The sequence below is a fragment of the Ascaphus truei genome, chromosome 5 (genome assembly GCF_040206685.1).
Source record: "Ascaphus truei isolate aAscTru1 chromosome 5, aAscTru1.hap1, whole genome shotgun sequence".
Lineage (NCBI taxonomy): Eukaryota > Metazoa > Chordata > Amphibia > Anura > Ascaphidae > Ascaphus > Ascaphus truei.
The window spans coordinates 5,674,983-5,694,952 of NC_134487.1; the positions used below are offsets into that span (position 1 = coordinate 5,674,983).

At 47.6% G+C, this 19,970-nt stretch overlaps 1 protein-coding gene across 4 annotated transcripts in view; it reads right to left on the minus strand.

Annotated features, from left to right (window-relative positions):
• Positions 1 to 573: 573 nt before the first annotated feature.
• The window catches only part of CCDC136 (coiled-coil domain containing 136), a 137,166-nt gene continuing 117,769 nt past the window's right edge, over positions 574 to 19,970 (minus strand). For all 4 annotated transcript variants that reach the window (XM_075599268.1, XM_075599269.1, XM_075599270.1 and 1 more), the window contains one exon: positions 574 to 2,981. Coding sequence is in view for 1 of the 4 variants with exons in the window: in XM_075599270.1 (XP_075455385.1) it covers positions 2,895 to 2,981 (87 nt within the window). In the remaining 3 variants the exon portion in view is untranslated. The remainder of the gene's footprint in view (positions 2,982 to 19,970) is intronic.

A 19,970-nucleotide genomic window follows, 5' to 3' on the forward strand; every position in this document is an offset into this window, starting at 1 on the left:
CCCCTCTCTCTTCCTTTGACTCCACCCTTCTCTCCCTTTGACACCCCCTCTCTCTATTCCTCTGACTCCCCACCTCTCTCTTCCTCTGACTCTCCCTCTGACACCCCCCCTTTCTCTCCCTCTGACTCCTCCCCTTTCTCTCCCTCTGACTCCTCCCCTTTCTCTTTCTCCCCCCTGTCTTCCTGTGACTCCCCCTTTCTCTCTTCCTCTGACTCCCCCACCTCCCTTGGACCCCCCGCCCACCTCCCTCGGACCCCACCCTCTCTCCCTTCCTCTGACTCCCCTCCTTTCTCGCCCTTTGACACCCCCCTCCCTCTTCCTGTGACTCCCCCCTCTCTCTCTCTCCCTCTGACACCCCCCCTTTCTCTTCCTCCCCCCTCTCTCTCGCCTGGCTCCCCCTTCTCTCTCATCCTCTGACTTCCCTCTTTCTCCCTTTGACACCCCCCCTTTCTCCCCCTGACTCCCCCCCTTTCTCTTCCCCCAACTCTCTCTTCCTCTGACTCCCCTTTGACACCCCCCCTCTCTCTCTCCATTTGACACCCCCCCTTTCTCTCCCTCTGACACCCCCTCTTTCTCTTACCCCCTCTCTCTCTCTTCCTCTGATTCCCCTCCCTCTGCATGTGGGATTTCCGTCTGGAACTTTCCCAGGGATTCGCAATCTCGCATCTTAATGAATATCCGGAGGATATGGCACTTTGTGACTTTGCTTCATTTGAATATTGCACAGAATTGGATCAAAACGCGTAAAAAAGCAGTTTCCGGGTAATTTGAATGTGGTAAATGTGACAGGGATACGGAGAGATGCATTTTCTTATGATAATATAACATTGCAGTTAGTTAGAGCAATAGTGAGTTGTGAAGAAACACTGCTGTGTCCAGTTGTGGAGACACAGGTGTTGACTTGTGTAGATAAGCTCTGCTATGTAGAGCTGTGTAAACACGCTTTGTTGTGTCCAGTTGTGTAAACCCTGTGTGTTGTGTAGACAGTGTGTTATGTTGCGTTGTATAGACAGTGTGCTGTGTTAAACTGTGTAGACAGTGAGCCGAGTTGTGTAGACATGTTGTGTTGAGTTGTATACACAGTGTGTTGTGTTGAATTGTGTAGACACAGTTGGGTCTATTCTCATAGCTCTGAAATTGCACAGTTTGCCATGTTCCGAAATAGCGGAATGAAATGTGAGAACAAACCTAAAACATTTAACAGCCGCACCGCCGGCATTGTACGTGCTTTGGAAGAGGAATGTCCTGAGGTGGTGCTATCTCCATCCCCAGTCTCACCTCTCTCAGCCGCACCGCTCGCAATGTATGTGCTTTGGAAGAGGAATGTCCTGAGTTGGTGCTCTGAGTTGGTGCTATCTCCATCCCCAGTCTCACTCTCTCAGCCGCACCGCCGGCATTGTATGTGCTTTGGAAGAGGAATGTCCTGAGTTGGTGCTATTTCCATCCTCAGTCTCACTCTCTCAGCCGCACCGCCGGCATTGTACGTGCTTTGGAAGAGGAATGTCCTGAGTTGGTGCTATCTCCATACCCAGTCTCACCTCTCTCAGCCGCACCGTCGGCATCGTAAGTGCTTTGGAAGAGGAATGACCTGAGGTGATGCTATCTCCATCCCCAGTCTGACTCTCTCAGCTGTACCACCGGCATTGTATGTGCTTTGGAAGAGGAATGACCTGAGGTGGTGCTATCTCCATCCCCAGTCTGACTCTCTCTGTCGCACCGCTCGCAATGTACGTGCTTTGGAAGAGGAATGTCCTGAGTTGGTGCTATTTCCATCCTCAGTCTCACTCTCTCAGCCGCACAGCCGGCATCGTAAGTGCTTTGGAAGAGGAATGTCCTGAGTTGGTGCTATCTCCATACCCAGTCTCACCTCTCTCAGCCGCACCACCGGCATTGTATGTGCTTTGGAAGAGGAATGTCCTCAGTTGGTGCTATCTCCATCCCCAGTCTCACTCTCTCAGCCGCACCGTCGGCATCGTAAGTGCTTTGGAAGAGGAATGACCTGAGGTGATGCTATCTCCATCCCCAGTCTGACTCTCTCAGCTGTACCACCGGCATTGTATGTGCTTTGGAAGAGGAATGACCTGAGGTGGTGCTATCTCCATCCCCAGTCTGACACTCTCAGCCGCACCGCCTGGAGTGTACATGCTTTGGAAGAGGAATGACCTGAGGTGGTGCTATCTCCATCCTCAGTCTCACTCTCTCAGCCGCACCGCCAGCATTGTACGTGTTTTGGAAGAGGAATGTCCTGAGTTGGTGCTATCTCCATCCCCAGTCTGGCTCTCTCAGCCGCACCGCTCGCAATGTACGTGGTTTGGAAGAGGAATGTCCTGAGTTGGTGCTATCTCCATCCCCAGTCTCACTCTCTCAGCCGCACCGCTCGCAATGTACGTGCTTTGGAAGAGGAATGTCCTGAGTTGGTGCTATCTCCATCCCCAGTCTGTCTCTCTCAGCCGCACCACCTGGACTGTACGTGCTTTGGAAGAGGAATGTCCTGAGTTGGTGCTATCTCCATCCCCAGTCTGTCTCTCTCAGCCGCACCACCTGGACTGTACGTGCTTTGGAAGAGGAATGACCTTAGGTGGTGCTATCTCCATCCCCAGTCTGACTCTCTCAGCCAAACGCAAATTTCAAGCTTTGGATTTGACTCGCGATACCAATCTCACCTTGAGGTGGCATGAAATAAATGTGCGTTATTAAAAGTGGTTTGCATAACGGAGCTACGAGAAAAACAGTTTTAGTAAAAACATGTGGGCTTGAGGCTTTTTTGTCAAACCAATTGGATTTGAATGGGTCCCGTTGTGTTGTGTAGACAATGTGGTGTGTTGAGCTGGGTAGACACAATGTGCTATGTTGAGTTGTGTAGAAATGCTGTGTTGTGGTGCTGTAGGCTCCCCTCAGTCAGGCCCTCTCCTCAGGCTGGGACACAGTAACACAACGGCTGCAGCCACTGCTAGCACCAAGAAGGGTTTCCACGGAGAGGCCTGAGAGAGAGAGAGAGACAGAGAGAGAGAAGGGACATGAGGACAGGAGGGTGACACTGTGTGTGTGTGTGTGTGTCATTGTCATTATCACAGACAGGCCTGAGAGACAAGGGACATGAGGACAGGAGGGTGACACTGTGTGTGTGTGTGTGTCATTGTCACGATTATAGACAGGCCTGAGAGACAAGGGACATGAGAACAGAAGGGCGACACTGTGTGTGTGTGTGATGAGAACAGGAGGAATTATAGGGGGGTAATATATGGGGTAATAGGAGTTATAGGGAGGGGTTAGATGTGGTAATAGGAGGAATATAGGGAGGGTTATATGGGGCAATAGGAGGAGTTATAAGGGGTATAAGTAGGAATATAGGAAAAGGTTATATGGGGCAATAGGCGGAGTTATTGAGAGCGGTTATATGGGGCAATAGGAGTTATAGGGAGCGGTTTTATGGGGTAATAGGAGGAGTTATAGGGAGCGGTTATATGGGGTAATAGGAGGAGTTATAGGGAGAGGTTATATTGGGTAATAGGAGGAGTTATAGGGAGAGGTTATATGGGGTGATAGGAGGAACTCTTTTTATTGAAATTTTTTTTCCAACATTACATTCCATAGAAAAAACATTTCAAACAAAAAACCTGCACATTATGTACAAACTTATACTATATCAATATGAACTCAGCATGTGTGCCAACCTTTCTCCTCAACAGCAACTTCACATTCCTTTTATACACATTTTAATTGAAACTAAATAAAAGCCTTAACTATAACTTAATAGCTGCTACCTTTAAAGGATTAACTAATGAACAAACATTTTAAGCCATACCCACCCCGCCACCCCCCCCCCCCCCAAAAAAAAAAACACTTTAAGGGATCACTTATGGAAACAGATATTTTTTACCAAAAAAGGGTGCAACATTACTTTTTTTTCCTTTTCCCCACATTATCCCCCATTGACCCAAACCTCTTAACGGTCACTGAAGGTGGGGTCATGCCCGAGTCTGTCTCTCTGGAAATGTCCATATTATGTTCCTCTTCTGATAAGGAAAGTTCCTGTACATCGTTTGAGTCCTCAGCTCTTGACCCCCAATCCTTTCGAAGAGCAGAAAAACAGTTCTTTATAGTTACCTGAGGAACTTTACCAGTGGGACCTGCCGGACGTCGAAGAGTCCCTCCAAGTCTTTTTACCGTGCTCTTCTTCATTCTCTTTTTTCCATGTGCCCAACTCTGTTCATTTCCTTTTTAATTATTTTCCTTCACTTGGGTTTCCATCAAAGTAGAATCCTCTGATTCCCCAGATTGTTCTCCTGCTGGGTGTAAATTTGAGGAGGTTCCCTCTAAGGAGTCTTCTGGTATTCCCTGGGTCTTGTTTACACTCACAATAATTGTTTAATCTGTAAGTGTATCTGGGCAAACTGCATCCACAGGCGGTCCAGGACAAGCTCTGTCCCCAAGAGGATCAAGGCAAGCACCATCCCTAGGCCGGACTGGAACAACCCCGTCTGCAGGAGGATCCGAACACATTCTGTTTGCAACTTTCAGGGCCCGGTCATAAAGTTCTTCATCGTCTACAAAGTCCACTTCCTGCTCCCATACTTTTGAAATATTATGCCATGCTTCTGTGCAATTTGTATAGGAATGTCCAAATTTATCGCATAAGTTACATTTGATCATTGTACAGCTTGCCCTCTCGTGGCCCAAGGACTGGCACAAGTTACATTTTAGAACATCACAAGACATGCTTAGATGTCTGTTTGAACCACATCTATGGCACAAGGTTGGCTGACCAAAGTAAAAGCAGTTTCCTCTCTCTCTCCCAATAAAGAAAGAATTGGGCAGATGCCTTGTGACATTGCCATGTCGCCAGAGTCTGACTTGTATCTTCCAACCTCCAATCCAAATTTCTTCTGCGTCCATAATTCTCGTAGGTGGCGCCAGTATGTCACATTGTCTGCCAAGCCATACCAGAATATCTGATATTGGGACTGATTCATGTCTGAAGAGAATTGTTACAGACTTTGTTTCCGGTTTAGTCACAGGAATGGCCGCAAAGGGCTTCCACAATTCCGTGTCTTTAAGACTCTCATATCTTATCCAGAAATGATCCAAAGCCTGAGGTCTCTTAAAATTAACATCGTACTCACGGGAACCAGGAATATGGATAAGTGCATAAATTTCTTCTGCACGGAAGCCCAAGGATTCTTTTAATAGGTGTCTCCCTACAAAAATCCTGTCAGGCTTCATCTCCTCTGCGCCCTTATATCTCAACATTACCACATTCCTCCTTTTCAAAGGTTGTGCATTTCTGGTCACAGCGCTCGCAAAAGATCTCCCACTCCAGGCTGAAGGGGGGGCTGTATGAACTGGGGTTACCTTAATGCCATTCCTTTGCTTTACCCCATCTTCCGTTTGGGCCCTTCTATCAGGAACTGTTTGGATAGGAGCAGCACTTTCAGTCTCCACAACCTTAATTTCACTTCCAGGCACTACAGGGTTAATGCTGTCTCCATTGCTGCTAATTACCACCTGCTGTTCTCCCTTCTCAGAGTTCTGAATCCCAGGACCAGCTAATAAGCAGGGGGGTGGTTCTGTAAGTCCAGGTGAGCATGGGTTCTCTGGCTCACTGCTCTCAGCAGCAGCAAACTCCATTTCCAGCTGCTCCTGATCACCACTCAGGCATTCAAGTTGTTTACATTGCTGGTCTCCATTCCCTGTAATCTCTGCAACTTCTCCCAGGGTGGGAGTCTGAGGTAACCTAACCTCACAGGTGTCTGCTTCTTTCTTTCCATGTAATGGGCTTTTTACCACCTCTTCTGTTGCTTCTGCCATTAACCCCTGGGATGCTGGAAGCTCTAGAACAGATCCTTGCTCACAGCCTGATACACCCTGAGGTGAGTCCCCTTCTCTGAACCCTGTTCCAGGGCTGTTACCTTCACCTGTAGAAAGCTCTGCACCCTGCTCTGCGCCTTGCTCAGCACTGTGGGATAGCATTTCAATTATTTTTGAAAGGGAACGTTTCTGTTTCACTGAAACCCCTGCAATTTTAGCAATCTCACCCTCCAGTTGGGTTACTTCAACATGCAGACGATGTATTTGCTTCTTGTGCACATCTCTCTCAGAACCACGACATTTCCTTAACTCAATGTTTTCTTCCTCTTACTCAGCCTTCTTACTGTTATACCTCTGCAATAAAGCTTGGTTCTTTTCTTTCTTAAGCAGACTCTGTTCTGCTCTTTCCTTTCTCTCCAAACTCTCCTGTACCTCGCATTCAGCCTCACCAAGGCCTACACCACTGCTGCAGCCTGCGGCCTCTCCTACTTCCATCTCCAACTCACAGCCACCAACCCCTGGGTCTAAGGCCACCCTGGCTCCCCTGCAGGAGCTCACCTGCAGCCCATCCTGGAGGAGTTATAGGGAGGGGGTATATGGGGCAATAGGAGGAGTTATAGGGAGCGGTTATATGGGGCAATAGGCAGAGTTATAGGGAGAGGTTATATGGGGCAATAGGAGGAGTTATAGGGAGCGGTTATATGGGGCAATAGGCAGAGTTATAGGGAGCGGTTATATGGGGCAATAGGAGGAGTTATAGGGAGAGGTTATATGGGGCAATAGGAGGAGTTATAGGGAGCGGTTATATGGGGCAATAGGCGGAGTTATAGGGAGCGATTATATGGTCTACGTAGCGTCCCCCTAAACTAGGAAAATGCCTAGAATATGTAAATATACAATTATCATGATATGATATATCACCCAGAGAAAGTGTGTACACACATTATTTATCCACATATGTGACCTTTCCCACTGAGGGCTGATTGCTCATTGGGCGTGGATGTAACTCTGACGTGGGGTCGTGCCCACTGGGGAGTATATAGTTGATTCTGCTGCTTAGTTGTTTGACAAAAGTACAAAAGTTTGTTAATAGGCGGAAGCACCGGATTTGAACCCATTAGCTGTGTTTCTAAGCATGTAGGGAAATATAACTTGGTGGATACAAATGTTGCAGCTTTATTGTGCTGCTGCCATTACTCCAATATATGTGGATACAACAGTTGCAGTTTGTTTTACTGCTATAATACTGTGTGACCAATCAGGGTGATAGATATTTGATTACAATTGACACCTAGGCAAGGCTAGGTTAGTTTGCCATAAACATATTATTAATCGTATACATGTAGTCGGATATAGTGCTGGGTCTGTGTCCAAACCGAAGGTCCGTTATGGTATAATTAGCCACTGGTCTGGACACTCCCAACATGAAATCACCCACAGGCTTTCAATGTGTCTTACAGAAAGAGCTCCGTAATCTCAGCACGTGCTGACCAGCTGGTATGGTAAAATAAACACCTGTGTTATTGTGCTGGGTGCTAAGGCTATCAATCTATGTGGTGTTTTGTAACCCCTAACCTCAAATCACAACTATAATCTATTGTATATGAGATACAGTAGTAACGGGAGCTTGGAGTGATACAGCCAGTAAACAAGTCAGCCTCTGCCGACGATCGTTTTGCGCATGCGCTTCCTCATGGCTGATAGGCTGGGGGGCGTGATTAGGCTGGGGGGCGTCATAACACCCTGCCGTCCTTTTGTACACTGTATGCGTTTCCTATGGGTTGTTGAAATTAACCCCGTGGGTGCCGCTGAACGGTTTACGAGCCAGAATTTGTATCATGAGTGTATGTATATCCCATAGATAAAGGTAGGGCTATGGGAATAGTAAGTGGATCTAGACAAATGATTATTAGCTATTTAGCCTGGGCTGCATATATGGTGGTTATATATGTGAGAGGAGATAGACTCATATGAATGCTGCAGTCCCCTTTGAGGTTAGGATGGATAACAATCCACTGACCTATATTCTAACTTCGGCCAAGCATGATGCCACCGGCCACCGATGGCTAGCCGCACTGTCCAATTATCAGTTAAATTAAAATATAAACCGGGGCCTCTAAACATCGGAGCCGATGCTCTCTCAAGACGACAGGGATTGAGTTCCACCCAAGACGACGATCTGTGGGAGAAAATCCCTGGCCATGGAATGAGGGCAATGTGCTCCATGGCTGCCGAAGTAGATGACCAGATTGCGTTCTCTGAATTGAGGGTGGCAGATTCCCTGGGATGCCAGCCCTCGGCCTTTCCTGCTGCTTACCGTCATTCAGAAGGCATGTCTGTTCCCCCAGATTATACAGTATCCTCACTTGGAAAGAACTGGTGATCTACCAGGATCTACCAGGGATCTGGTGGCTAAGGCCAGGCCATCCAACAAAACAACCCCTCCTTGATGAAGCGGGCCACTCTCAGCGCCGTTCTAGCCATTATGAGAGAATGGGACAAGTTCCACATAGAACGTGGTCTCCTTTACCGGGTTGTTCCTTACCACAATCACCCCGACAGGAGGCAACAGGTCCTACACCAACGCCTAGTGGGCCATGTACTATGATCGCTACATGATGAACACAGGCATCTGGGTATAGACAAGACCTTTGGCCTAGTGAGGGATCGGTTCTTCTGGCCCAAAATGTGGGAGTCAGTAGAGCAGCATTGCCGGCGATGTCTGTTGTGTGTCCAGCAGAAGACACTGCCCACCTGTGCAGCCCCAATAAGCCATCTACAAAGCTCTAGTCCCATGAACTTTTTGTGCATCAAACCTGACTCATGATGTATCGGCAATGTTCTGGTAGTGACAGACCACTACACTCCCTACTCTCAAGCGTTCCCGACCAAGGACCAGAAGGCTCGCACAGTTGCCAAAGTGCTGTGGGAGAAATACTTCATCCACTATGGCCTTCCGAATCGGATGCCCTCCGACCATGGCAGAGACTTCGAGAGCCAGCTCATCAAGGAGTTGCTTAAATTGCTCAACATACATAAGTCTAGAACAATGCCATATCATCCAGAGGGAGACGCTCTGCCTGAGAGGTTCAATCGAACACTGCTCTACATGCTACACACCCTCAAGGGCTCCCAAAAGACCGAATGGAGCAAGCACGTGGAAGCGATGGTGCATGCATAAAATTGCACCCGACATGAATCCACAGGGTACACCCCGTACTTTATGATGTTTGGGCGAGAGGCACGGCCTGTGGATATCCGCTTACCGGATACTGCTCATTTCAAATATGTGCAACGACTTAAGGCCAACCTGCAAAGCGCTTATCAGCAAGCCGACAAAGCTTCTGCTCAGTTGAACGCTGGCAACAAGCGCCAGTATGACCACAAGGTCCGTTATCGGGAACTAAAGCCTGGAGATGCTGTTCTCCTATGCATTCTAGGAATACCCAGCAAACACAAGCTGGCTGACCGCTGGCACGACGGAACCTTTGAAGTCGAGTCCCAGATGCCAGGACTCTCAGTCTACCGCATACGAGACGTGAATGGCCGGGTAAAGGTCTGGCACAGATATCATCTGTTGCCCATTCCACAAATAGGAGACATTGACCCCGAAGCAGAGACAATAGTAAAGGCCAGTGAACCAGAGGGGTCTGAAGAGCAATCGGATCCACAAGTGGAGTCCAATCAGGATCCTATGGAAGGAACCTCAACTGGTTCCAATGGAGATTGGTGGGCACCTCCCGAAGGAGCACTGGGTAATGGGCCTGCCCTCAGGCACCTACATCCGTGGCTTCAATAACCTGACCATTGAATTCAAGAACCCCAAGTTTTGTGCCCAGTAGAGACATTAATGAGACCGAATGGCCACTAACAGATGAGGCAACGCCCCAGGACTATGACAGACTCTCCCAAGTGGGAACCACCAAACAAGAGCCTTGCAGAAGTCAGCAAGAAAGATGCCCTCATACTAGAGTGGCATATGATCAGTTAGGGGCACCCCATTATAAGTCTCAGCAGCTGGCTATGGGCAAGCTGGCTTCAGTCATTAACATGCTTGAAGCAGTGCATAATCTTGTATAAAGTACAGCATTTTCATTATATAACTCCTCTGTGTTATGTTGTTCCAAGCGAGTTCATTGGAGTCTCCAAGAGGGGAAGGATGTAGCCAGGTCCCCCTTTTACCTCTGGGCTGCGTGAGGGGGACGACTTTTGTGCTCTGTGGTGTGGGGAGTGAGCAAGCAAGTCGCCTGTGCTCCGGAGATGGCACCGCATCTTGTAAGCAGCCGTGCATGTGCAGTACGTTCTGCGCATGCGCAATGGATTTTACAAGCACGGCGGCCATCTTGGTACACCTTGCGCATGCGCAGGAGGCATACAAGCAGCAGCCATTACACCCAAGCTCTGCAGCGGACCTACAAGACCCAGCAGCCTCAGGGGCTGCCTACCACATGCACAGCAAGAGCCAATAGGGCTGCAGGGTTCTTGGGCTAGCAAGAGATACATTTGGCGCGCTCAGGTGACCACGCCAGTCAGAAGAGGGAGCTGGATTAGACAGGTAGTGTCTCAGAGCTAGTGGCTCTAAGACTAGGCCTAGTATAGCCCCCTTAGGCCCCAGCTAGGCCCCGGCTCATCATAGCTTGTGGCTACTTCAGGGAAGGCCCCCTTAGAAAGGGACACTTCCCCATTTTACTGTCTAGTGTCAGGGACCCCGCGAAGACAGTGAGTGGTGAGCGCGGCCTGTGGTCTGAGACCAGATCACCTCCATTGCAAGAGACTCAAGTGATATTATCCACGCCGGAATTCCCCCCACGCGGAGGCGGAAGCCATCACGGACGACGACAACGTTGGATCAGACGGATCCTTTTGTTCATCGCATTACTCGGGTGCTGGAGCCCCGGGCAGGCACCCAACTAAGTGTACCAACATTTCAAGGGATAGCGCTATCTCCTACACTTCTGGGTGGGCCCTGACATTTTAGGTAACGGACATCGGGGTATTGGTCCCAAGCACCCTATGTACTTTGGGGACACTTAGGGGTGGTATTGGGTTGGGCCTATTCTACTCTGTGGTACAGGGTACTGCTTGCTGCATGTTCAGTAAAGGTTGTGATTATATACCTGAGTGTATGTGTGTTATTGGTATTGTTCCTGTAAGGGGCCTATCCCACCACGTTGGGATCCCTTACAGGTGGAGGCGCTGCACTGAGACGAATCAGAATCACCCCAGGCTCCCAGTGGTGGAGGCTCTGGCCTCCTGGTTGCCAGACAGGTAATAGCAGCATTGGTAGTTCCTTCCCAGGTACGGGGGAGCAAGGGCTACACACGGTCTGGATATTGATGAGGATCCAGTGTGTATGTGTACAGTACACAGGGTCTGAATATATTACAGGATGCAGTGTGTATGTACACAGGTGCTGAGTATAACACAGGATGCAGTGTGTGTTTGCACAGGGGTTAAATATAACAGGATGTGTATATGTGTGTGTACAGGGACATGTATTGGTCAAAATGCACTGTGTGTGTGTACACAGGGGCATGTATTGTACAGGATGCAGTGTGTGTGTGTGTGTGTATACACAGGGACGAGTATTGTACAGGATAGTGTGTGTGTGTTTGTGTGTGTGTGTGCACAGGGGCTGCGTATTTTACACAGTGCAGTGTGTGTGTACACAGGGGCTGGACATTGTACAGGATGCAGTCTGTGTGTGTACACAGGGCTGGGCATGGTACATGATGCAGTGTGTGCGTGTACACAGGGGTTAGACATTGGACAGGATACAGTGTGTGTGTACACATGGCTGTGTGTTGTACAGGATGCATCATGTTTTTTGTGTGTTGGTGTACACAGGTGTTGTGTGTTGTACAGGATGCAGTATGTGTGTGTATACACAGGGGCTGGATATTGTACAGGATACAGTGTGTGTGTACACAGGGGCCACCTGTTGTATCCATTAGACTGAGATAAAAAGGAAGCATGATGAGAAACACCAGGAAACACAAAGAGAATCCACAGGAAACACGAGAATAAACAGGAAACACAAGGAGGATAAACAGGAAACACGAGGAGGATAAACAGGAAACACGAGGAGGATAAACAGGAAACACGAGGAGGATAAACAGGAAACACGAGGAGGATAAACAGGAAACACGAGGAGGATAAACAGGAAACACGAGGAGGATAAACAGGAAACACGAGGAGGATAAACAGGAAACACGAGGAGGATAAACAGGAAACACAGAGGAAAACAGGAAACACGAGGAGGATAAACAGGAAACACAAATAATCACCAGGAAACACGAGGAGGATAAACAGGAAACACAAGGAGGATAAATAGGAAACACGAGGAGGATAAACAGGAAACACTGAGGAGGATAAACAGGAAACACGAGGAGGATAAACAGGAAACACGAGGAGGATAAACAGGAAACACGGAGGAAAAACAGGAAACACAAGGAGGATAAACAGCAAACACAAATAAACACCAGGAAACACGAGGAGGATAAACAGGAAACACGAGGAGGATAAACAGGAAACACGAGGAGGATAAACAGGAAACACAAATAATCACCAGGAAACATGAGGAGGATAAACAGGAAACACGAGGAGGATAAACAGGAAACACGAGGAGGATAAACAGGAAACACTGAGGAAAAACAGGAAACACAAAGGGGCTCATTCACTAAACAGTGATAAGTAGTTTATCGTACTATAAATGCCCTTATAGCGCCGTACTGCCTGCTTTGCTATTCACTAAACGTGATAACCACGCAGTATTGCGCTATAATGGCTTTTTAACGACCTTTAATACTCTGACCACAAAAAGTCGTACGAGAAGCCAAAAAAGGGCCAAAATTACTTTTTTTTTGGCCAGCAATTGCTATTCACTAAACCAGGCCTGCACAACATGCGGCCCGCCGGGACACCCTGTACGGCCCGCAATGGCTACCTCCAACCCCCCCCCCCACTTCACCCCCCCTTCCCTGGTAGGGAAGGAAGGAGCGCGCTCAAGCAGTGTGTGACAGCGCGCTCCCCCTAGGGTTGCCAGGTGTCCGGTTTTCACCCGGACAGGCCGGTAATTCCGATGCCTGTCCGGTATAAAATCGGAGGTAATAACGGACACCTATGTGTCCGGTATTACCATTTTTGCTGCTGCTAGAGCGCGCATCCCTCGTGCTTCTCCCTGCCACCATCTCTGTTGCCTCCGCCGCCGCCACCACCTCTGCTTCTGCTGTTGCTGCTGCCTCCGCCATCAGGTAACATGGGGCGGTAGTTCATCCATGAGGGGTTGGGAGGGGGCTGCTGAAATGGGCTGCGGGGGGGCTGCTGAAATGGGTTGGGGGGAGAGATGTGAGGTGCAGGGGGGGAGAGAGATGTGAGGTGCAGGGGGGGAGAGTGATTTGAGGTGCAGGGGGGTGGGATGTGTGTGGGTGAGAGGGAGTGATGGGGGTATGAGAGATCGATGGGGAGTATCGCTAAGGTTGATGATGAGGGTTTTTGGGGGAGATGCGAGGATGAAGGGTGCTGGGGTAGATGTATGAGGATGATAATAACTTTTTTTCTTGGAGCAGTTCGGCCCTTCTCACTGTACAAGTTGTGCAGGGCTGCACTAAACAGTGATACGCATATCAAACTTTCAAATCTTGCAATATTTTGGCACCAGCTAAAGGCGAGCGCTAAAGATATTGCAAGATGCATAAAAGCATTTTCTTTTATTTTTACTGCACAGTATTGATACCTGAGGTTGGCGGGGACCCCCCGGAGACCCACAGGGACTCCTGGAGACACCCAGAGACCCACGGGGACCCCTGGGAACCACCGGGGACCTTCAGGACCCCCAGAGATCTGCAGCCAGTTTCATTACCAGTGTTTTTATTGTATTTTTTGGGGGGGGTTACCCATTGACTGCCATTGTGTTTATGTATGCTTGTTTTTATTTCACTGGTACTGTATGTTTTTTTGTTGATTGTTTTTTTAATTCTTGTGTATTTTTCGTGTTTACTTTTTTGGATTCTTATGTATTCTTGGTGTTTGCTTTTTTTGTTAGGTTTCCCATTGACTGCCATAGTGTCAAAGCATGCCCATATTATATGGGCATGGTTTAACACAGTGCCAATCAATTGATTTATTAGCATTTCTATACTGGAACACCAGGGTCATATGTAGGATATGAATGAGGCCAGATAGCTGAACTCGTCCCCTTTTGAAAGCACACCAAGTCCTTTTATATTTTCTTAACTTTATTGGAGAAGTCAAGTGCTTGTAGATGGTATTGTGTTGTGAGAGAGTGCTTCTCTAGGTGAAGGTGCTTTGGTATGGGGGGTAGGTCAAAACGGATTTCCTTGCAAGGGAGTAGATAGAAGAAGGTGTACTCACTCAGGCTGCTAGTGTTGAAAAGGAAGTGTGGGACTCCTGGGAGACAGGAACAGTCTCAGGACCAAACTACTGTCAGCAAAGACAGGGGGTGGGTTAAACCAATATCAGTTAGGAGGATTGGTACGTTGCCAGTTTGGCAAAAATGGGTGTAATCAGCACATTAATAAAGGCAGTGTGCTCGGCTGGTTACCCCTATTTCGTATTGGGGATGAAGGGGTCACTTTTTCATGCACTGTCCATGTCTTATTTTTCCCTCTGTCCCTTGTTGTCCCCATTTTGCAGGATTGTATGTGCTTGCAGTAGAGTACATCCCAAGCACACACATATGAAAAATATAAGTGTGAGATAAGGGGAACATGTATTTTCAATAAAGTGTATTTTTGCTGCAGGTTTTAAGAGACAGGCAGGATGAGGTTTTTTTTCTCCTGTCATTAAAATGCACACAAGAACCAAATGTTTTGACACCTATGAGCTGGGTCACTTTCCTATGCAAGCTTCAAAGGTAACATGCTGGGCCCACGTCTGTAAGTCTCTCTGGAAGTTGCATATCAAAAGACCCAGAGTCAGGGGGGTGTGAATTGGCCAGATGGATGCTAAATAGGAAATCCTGTTGACCCATCTGGGCTAGCTCACCCCCCTGAGTTCCCCCTTCCAGTCTGAGAGGGGCCAGGTAAAGAGGGGAGTGCACCTATGCTAAGTAGCCAAGGTGGCGTTGTCGTACATGCTCTGTGGGAACAGGAAATCCCTAGAGTGCCCACTCTCCAAACTGTGGGCAAGTAGGGGATTGGGGAATGAGAACTTTCCCACGAGGGGGATTGGGTTGGTATGTTGGAGATAGGCCCTCAAACCCTATATACATGCCACCCAGGCTATCCCAGTTGTCTTTCATTTTCATTATACCATGTGAGCGGATTTCCAACACGCTTCTAATAGCGGATAAGTGCAGCAGCACATTCCTGGAACGCAAATAGACTTATTACATCGGAACCAAGGACAAAACTCTGCGTTAGGACACTGTGATTGCTGGGGGTTATCTGATTAACCCCAACGGACCAGAAAAGATTTTGCACATTCACAGAAGGATTGGGCTGGCAATTTATGCCCTTGCAAAAGGACTACATTTTAAAAGACAATCTTCTGGTGCTTTGCACCTTTCTGGACATTATCCCCTGTTCCTATACCAGTAAGTGTAATTATTAAATGTATTCTGCAGTTGTCGTGTGTTTGCCTATCAAGGGAATAAATCTCAGTTTATTTTGCTCAACATGTTCTGTTCAATTGGGATCCACAAAATATAAATTTGTTAATAAGTGCGTCCATAGTGACAGCCAGGGCAACCAGCTACAGGCTGTGTGGAGAGGGGACATGTAACAATAATGTAGCAGTTACACAGGCACTGTTTGGTTTCAGAGCAGGGAAAGCATGCAACTGAAATAAGGAGAGCTGGCAGTCGGAGAGCTACAAAGAGGGGAACAGAAATAAACAATCCTGTTCCAGGACAATTTCTATTTTATTTTTTCATGTAATGTGTTTTATTTGGGGCATGTTTTTATTTTTTAGCTTGCACATTTATTGCTATAGTGGCAAAGCATGCCCATTTTATATGGGCATGCTTTGACACTGTGCCAATCAATGGGTAGCAGGGGTGGAGGGTGGGGGTAGTTGCCTCAGGGAGTGTGGTTAGGCCTCCCAGGTGGGTAGCGGGGGAGTGGGGTTAACCCCTTAATTCCTATAGCGGTTACTAACTGCTATGGTGATTAATGGGTTAGGGGCCATTAGTTGTATTTTTTATTCTACTGTTGCTGCCCACGGAGGACATGGATGCAGAGGATGGTGATGAGGAAGGTCTTCATCCTGGCAGGGGTAAGTGCAACTTTAATTTACTTTATGCTGGCTGGGTAATGTTTTATTTTTATTGGGAAAATGCACTATTATACATAATAGTGGGGGGTGGGGGGGTGGGATTGGAGGTTCAGGGGGTGTTTTGTGTATTGGTAGGTAGTAGGAGTAGGTATTTTAGTGTTTATTGGGGGTAGAAGGGGTGATTGAAGGGGGTACTTGGCCGGGGGTGAGTTGTTAGGCCTACTGGGTGGGTAGCTGGGGGGGGGGGGGTTGAGGGGGCAGGGTGTCAACCGCTTCATTACAATGGCGGTTACCATTATGGTAATGAAGGTGTTAACTCTTCCTGCAACCTTCCCGGTAGGCCTAACCAGCCACCCTGGGCCAAGTATCCCCTTCACTCACCCTCTCTGCCCCCAATAAACCAGCTACTGTGCCTTAACCCCTTCATTGCCTTAGCGGTTAGCCACAAAGGAAATTAAGCTGCTTTAATGTGGATTTTAACAGGTATGGGGTGCCGGTATCCCCGCAATGTTTAAATTCTTCTGCGTCCCGTGACTAGGAGATATAAACACACATGGCATACCGGCACCCAATACCGGGGCCTATATCTCGGGAAGCAGGGGGTCCCAGAGGCTGAAATCAATGCGGTTCAGCTCAGGAGACCCCCTGCTCCCGAACACTGTTTGTAAAAATCACATTAAAGCAGCTTCGTTACCTTAGCGGCCAGCCACTACAGTAATGAATTTTTTGTTTGTTTTAATACTAGTGTGTGGGAGCAGGCGGTGTCCTGAGCTGAACTGCAATGATTTCAGCCTCGGGACCCCCTATTTCCCGAGATACAAGCCCCGTCATGGGGTGCCGGTATCTCCTGCAGTATTTAAATGCCCCGGTCACGTGACGCGGATGATTTTTAAAAAGCAGGGATACCGGTACCCCATACTGGGGCATATAACTCAGGAAGGAGGGGGTCCCCGAGGCTGAAATCAATGCGGTTCAGCTCAGGAGACCCCCTGCTCCCGCACACTAGTAGTAAAATTAATATTTTAACTGCACGATCGCCTGTAAGAGCCGTGCATGGAGACGCAGCGTCTGCGGGCAGCTCTTCCAGGCCGCAGTTTCAACAATCAGTTGCCGATCGATAAGATTTATAGCGCGATAAGACTTAGAAAAAACAAGCCGTTCGATGCTGCATTTTTTGATCAAACTTTAAAAACCGTGTGTTTTTTCTTAGTGAAAAGCATTTTGACCCACATGTTTTATAGCACGATAAAACAATGCAAAATCGATCGATAATGCACTGATTTTATCACTGTTTAGTGAATAGGCCCCAAAAGAATCACCAGGAAACACGAGGAGGATATACAGGAAACACAAAGACAACCATTGAGAAACACAAGGAAACACAAGATGAATTACTATAAAACATGAGCATAATTAAGAAACATAAGGAGAATCACCAGGAGGGGCAAGGAGGATAAACAAGAAACATGAGGAGGATAAACAGGAAACATGAGGAGGATAAACAGGAAACATGAGGAGGATAAACAGGAAACACAAAGAGAATCATCAAGAAACACAAAGAGAATCACAAACAAACACAATGAGAAACACAAACAAACACAATGAGAAACATCAGGAAACATGAGAAGGATAAACAGGAAACACAATGAGAATCTCCAGAAAACATGAGGTGGATAAACAGGAAACACAAAGAGAATCACAAACAAACACAAAGAGAAACACCAAGAAACACAAAGAGAATCACCAGGAAACACAAAGAGAAACATCAGGAAACATGAGAAGGAAAAAAAGGAAACATGATGAGAAACACCAGGAAACATGAGTAGGATAAACAGGAAACACAAAGAGAATCAGCAGGAAACATGAGGAAAAAGGAAACATGATGAGAAACACCAGGAAACACTAGTAGGATAAACAGGAAACACAAAGAGAAACACCAGGAAACAGGAGGAGGATAAAAAGGAAACACAAAGAGAATCACTTGGAGGCACAAAGATAATCAGGAAACACAAAGAGAATCACCAGGACGCACGAGGAGGATAAACAGGAAACACAAAGAGAATCATCAAGAAACACAAAGAGAATCACAAACAAACACAATGAGAAACACAAACAAACACAAAGAGAATCACTTGGAAACACAAGGATAATCAGGAAACACAAAGAGAATCACCCTTCTTCACCTCCATCTATCCCTTGCTTCTGCAGAAACCTGCGCTCTATTCACCTACCAGACTTTGATTCCACTTTACGCTCCTCCCTCTCCTCTCTCAGCTCTGCTACAGACCCTGACAACCTGGTCAGGAACTACAACCCTGCCTTATCCTCCTCTCTTGATCTACATGCCCCGCTTTCTCTCTGCCGTTCTCGCCCTTCTAACCCCAGACCCTGGCTAAATTCCCACACGAGCATGCTGCGTTCCTCTGAACGCCTCTGGAGGAAATCTCATACTCTCGCAGACTTCCTTCACTACAAATTCATGCTATCCTGTTTCAACTCTGCCCTCACTCAGGCTAAACAAGCCTACTTTTCTTCTCTAATCAACAAGCACAAGTCTAACCCACGCCGACTCTTCTCTGCCTTTGATGCTCTACTAAAACCACCCTCAGCTGCCTCTTCTTCTTCCATCTATGCCCAGGACTTTGCTGACTATTTTAAAGAAAAGGTCGAATCCATACGTCAGAACATCCCCTGTTTCTTACTCGCATCCTACACCTCTTCCTAACTCTCCTCCTGCCTTCCTTTACTCCTTTTCCACTGTCTCAGAGGAGGATGTGTCACTGTTGATCTCCTCTTCCCCCTCTACCACTTGCTCTTTGACCCCATTCCCTCCCATCTCCTAAAACCTCTTGGTCCTACTATAATCCCTACCCTCACACACATTTTTAACACCTCCCTCTACTCTGCTACCTTCCCATCCTCCTTCAAACATGCAACAGTCATACCATTACTCAAAAACAGCAAGCTTGACCTTACCTGTCTTTCTAACTATCGACCTGTCTCCCTCCTGCCTTTTGCCTCCAAACTCCTTGAACGTCTTGTATTCTCTCGCTTGCTCCATTTTCTCAACACCTATTCCCTCCTAGACCCTCTATAATCTGGCTTTCGCACTGCTCACTCCACTGAAACAGCCCTCACTAAAATAACTAATGACCTCCATGCTGCCAAAGACAGAGGTCATTACACTCTGCTCATATTACTCAACCCCTCTGCCGCATTTGACACTGTGGACCACCCTCTTCTCCTTCACATTCTCCATACTCTTGGTATTCATAACAAAGCTCTATCCTGCATCTCCTCTTACCTCTCCCATCGTACTTTCAGTGTCTCTTTTGCTAACACCTCCTCCTCTATTGATCTCTCTGTGGGGGTACCCCAGGGTTCTGTCCTGGGATCTCTTCTCTTTTCTCTGTACACACTCTCTCTAGGTGATCTAATAACATCTCTTGGGTTTAAATATCACCTCTATGCTGACAACACACAAATTTACCTTTCAACCCCCGACCTTACACCTGCTGTACAGATTAAAGTTTCTGAATGTCTCTCTGCGATATCATCCTGGATGGCCCTCCACCGCCTTAAACTCAACATGACAAAAACAGAGCTCCTCATACTTCCTCCCAAACCTGGCCCTACTACCTCCTTCCACATTACTGTTGGAACTACGATCATTCACCCAGTAGCCCAAGCACGCTGCTTAGGTGTCACACTCGATGCATCTCTCATATTCTCCTCTCACATTCGCCCCTCACATTCAGAACGTTTCTAAAACCTGTCGCTTTTTCCTCCGCAATATCACTAAGATACGCCCGTTTCTCTGTTGCTCGACTGCTAAAACTCTGACTCAAGCCCTCATTCTCTCCCGTCTTGATTACTGTAACCTCCTGCTGTCCGGCATTCCTGCCTCTCACCTGTCTCCCCTACAA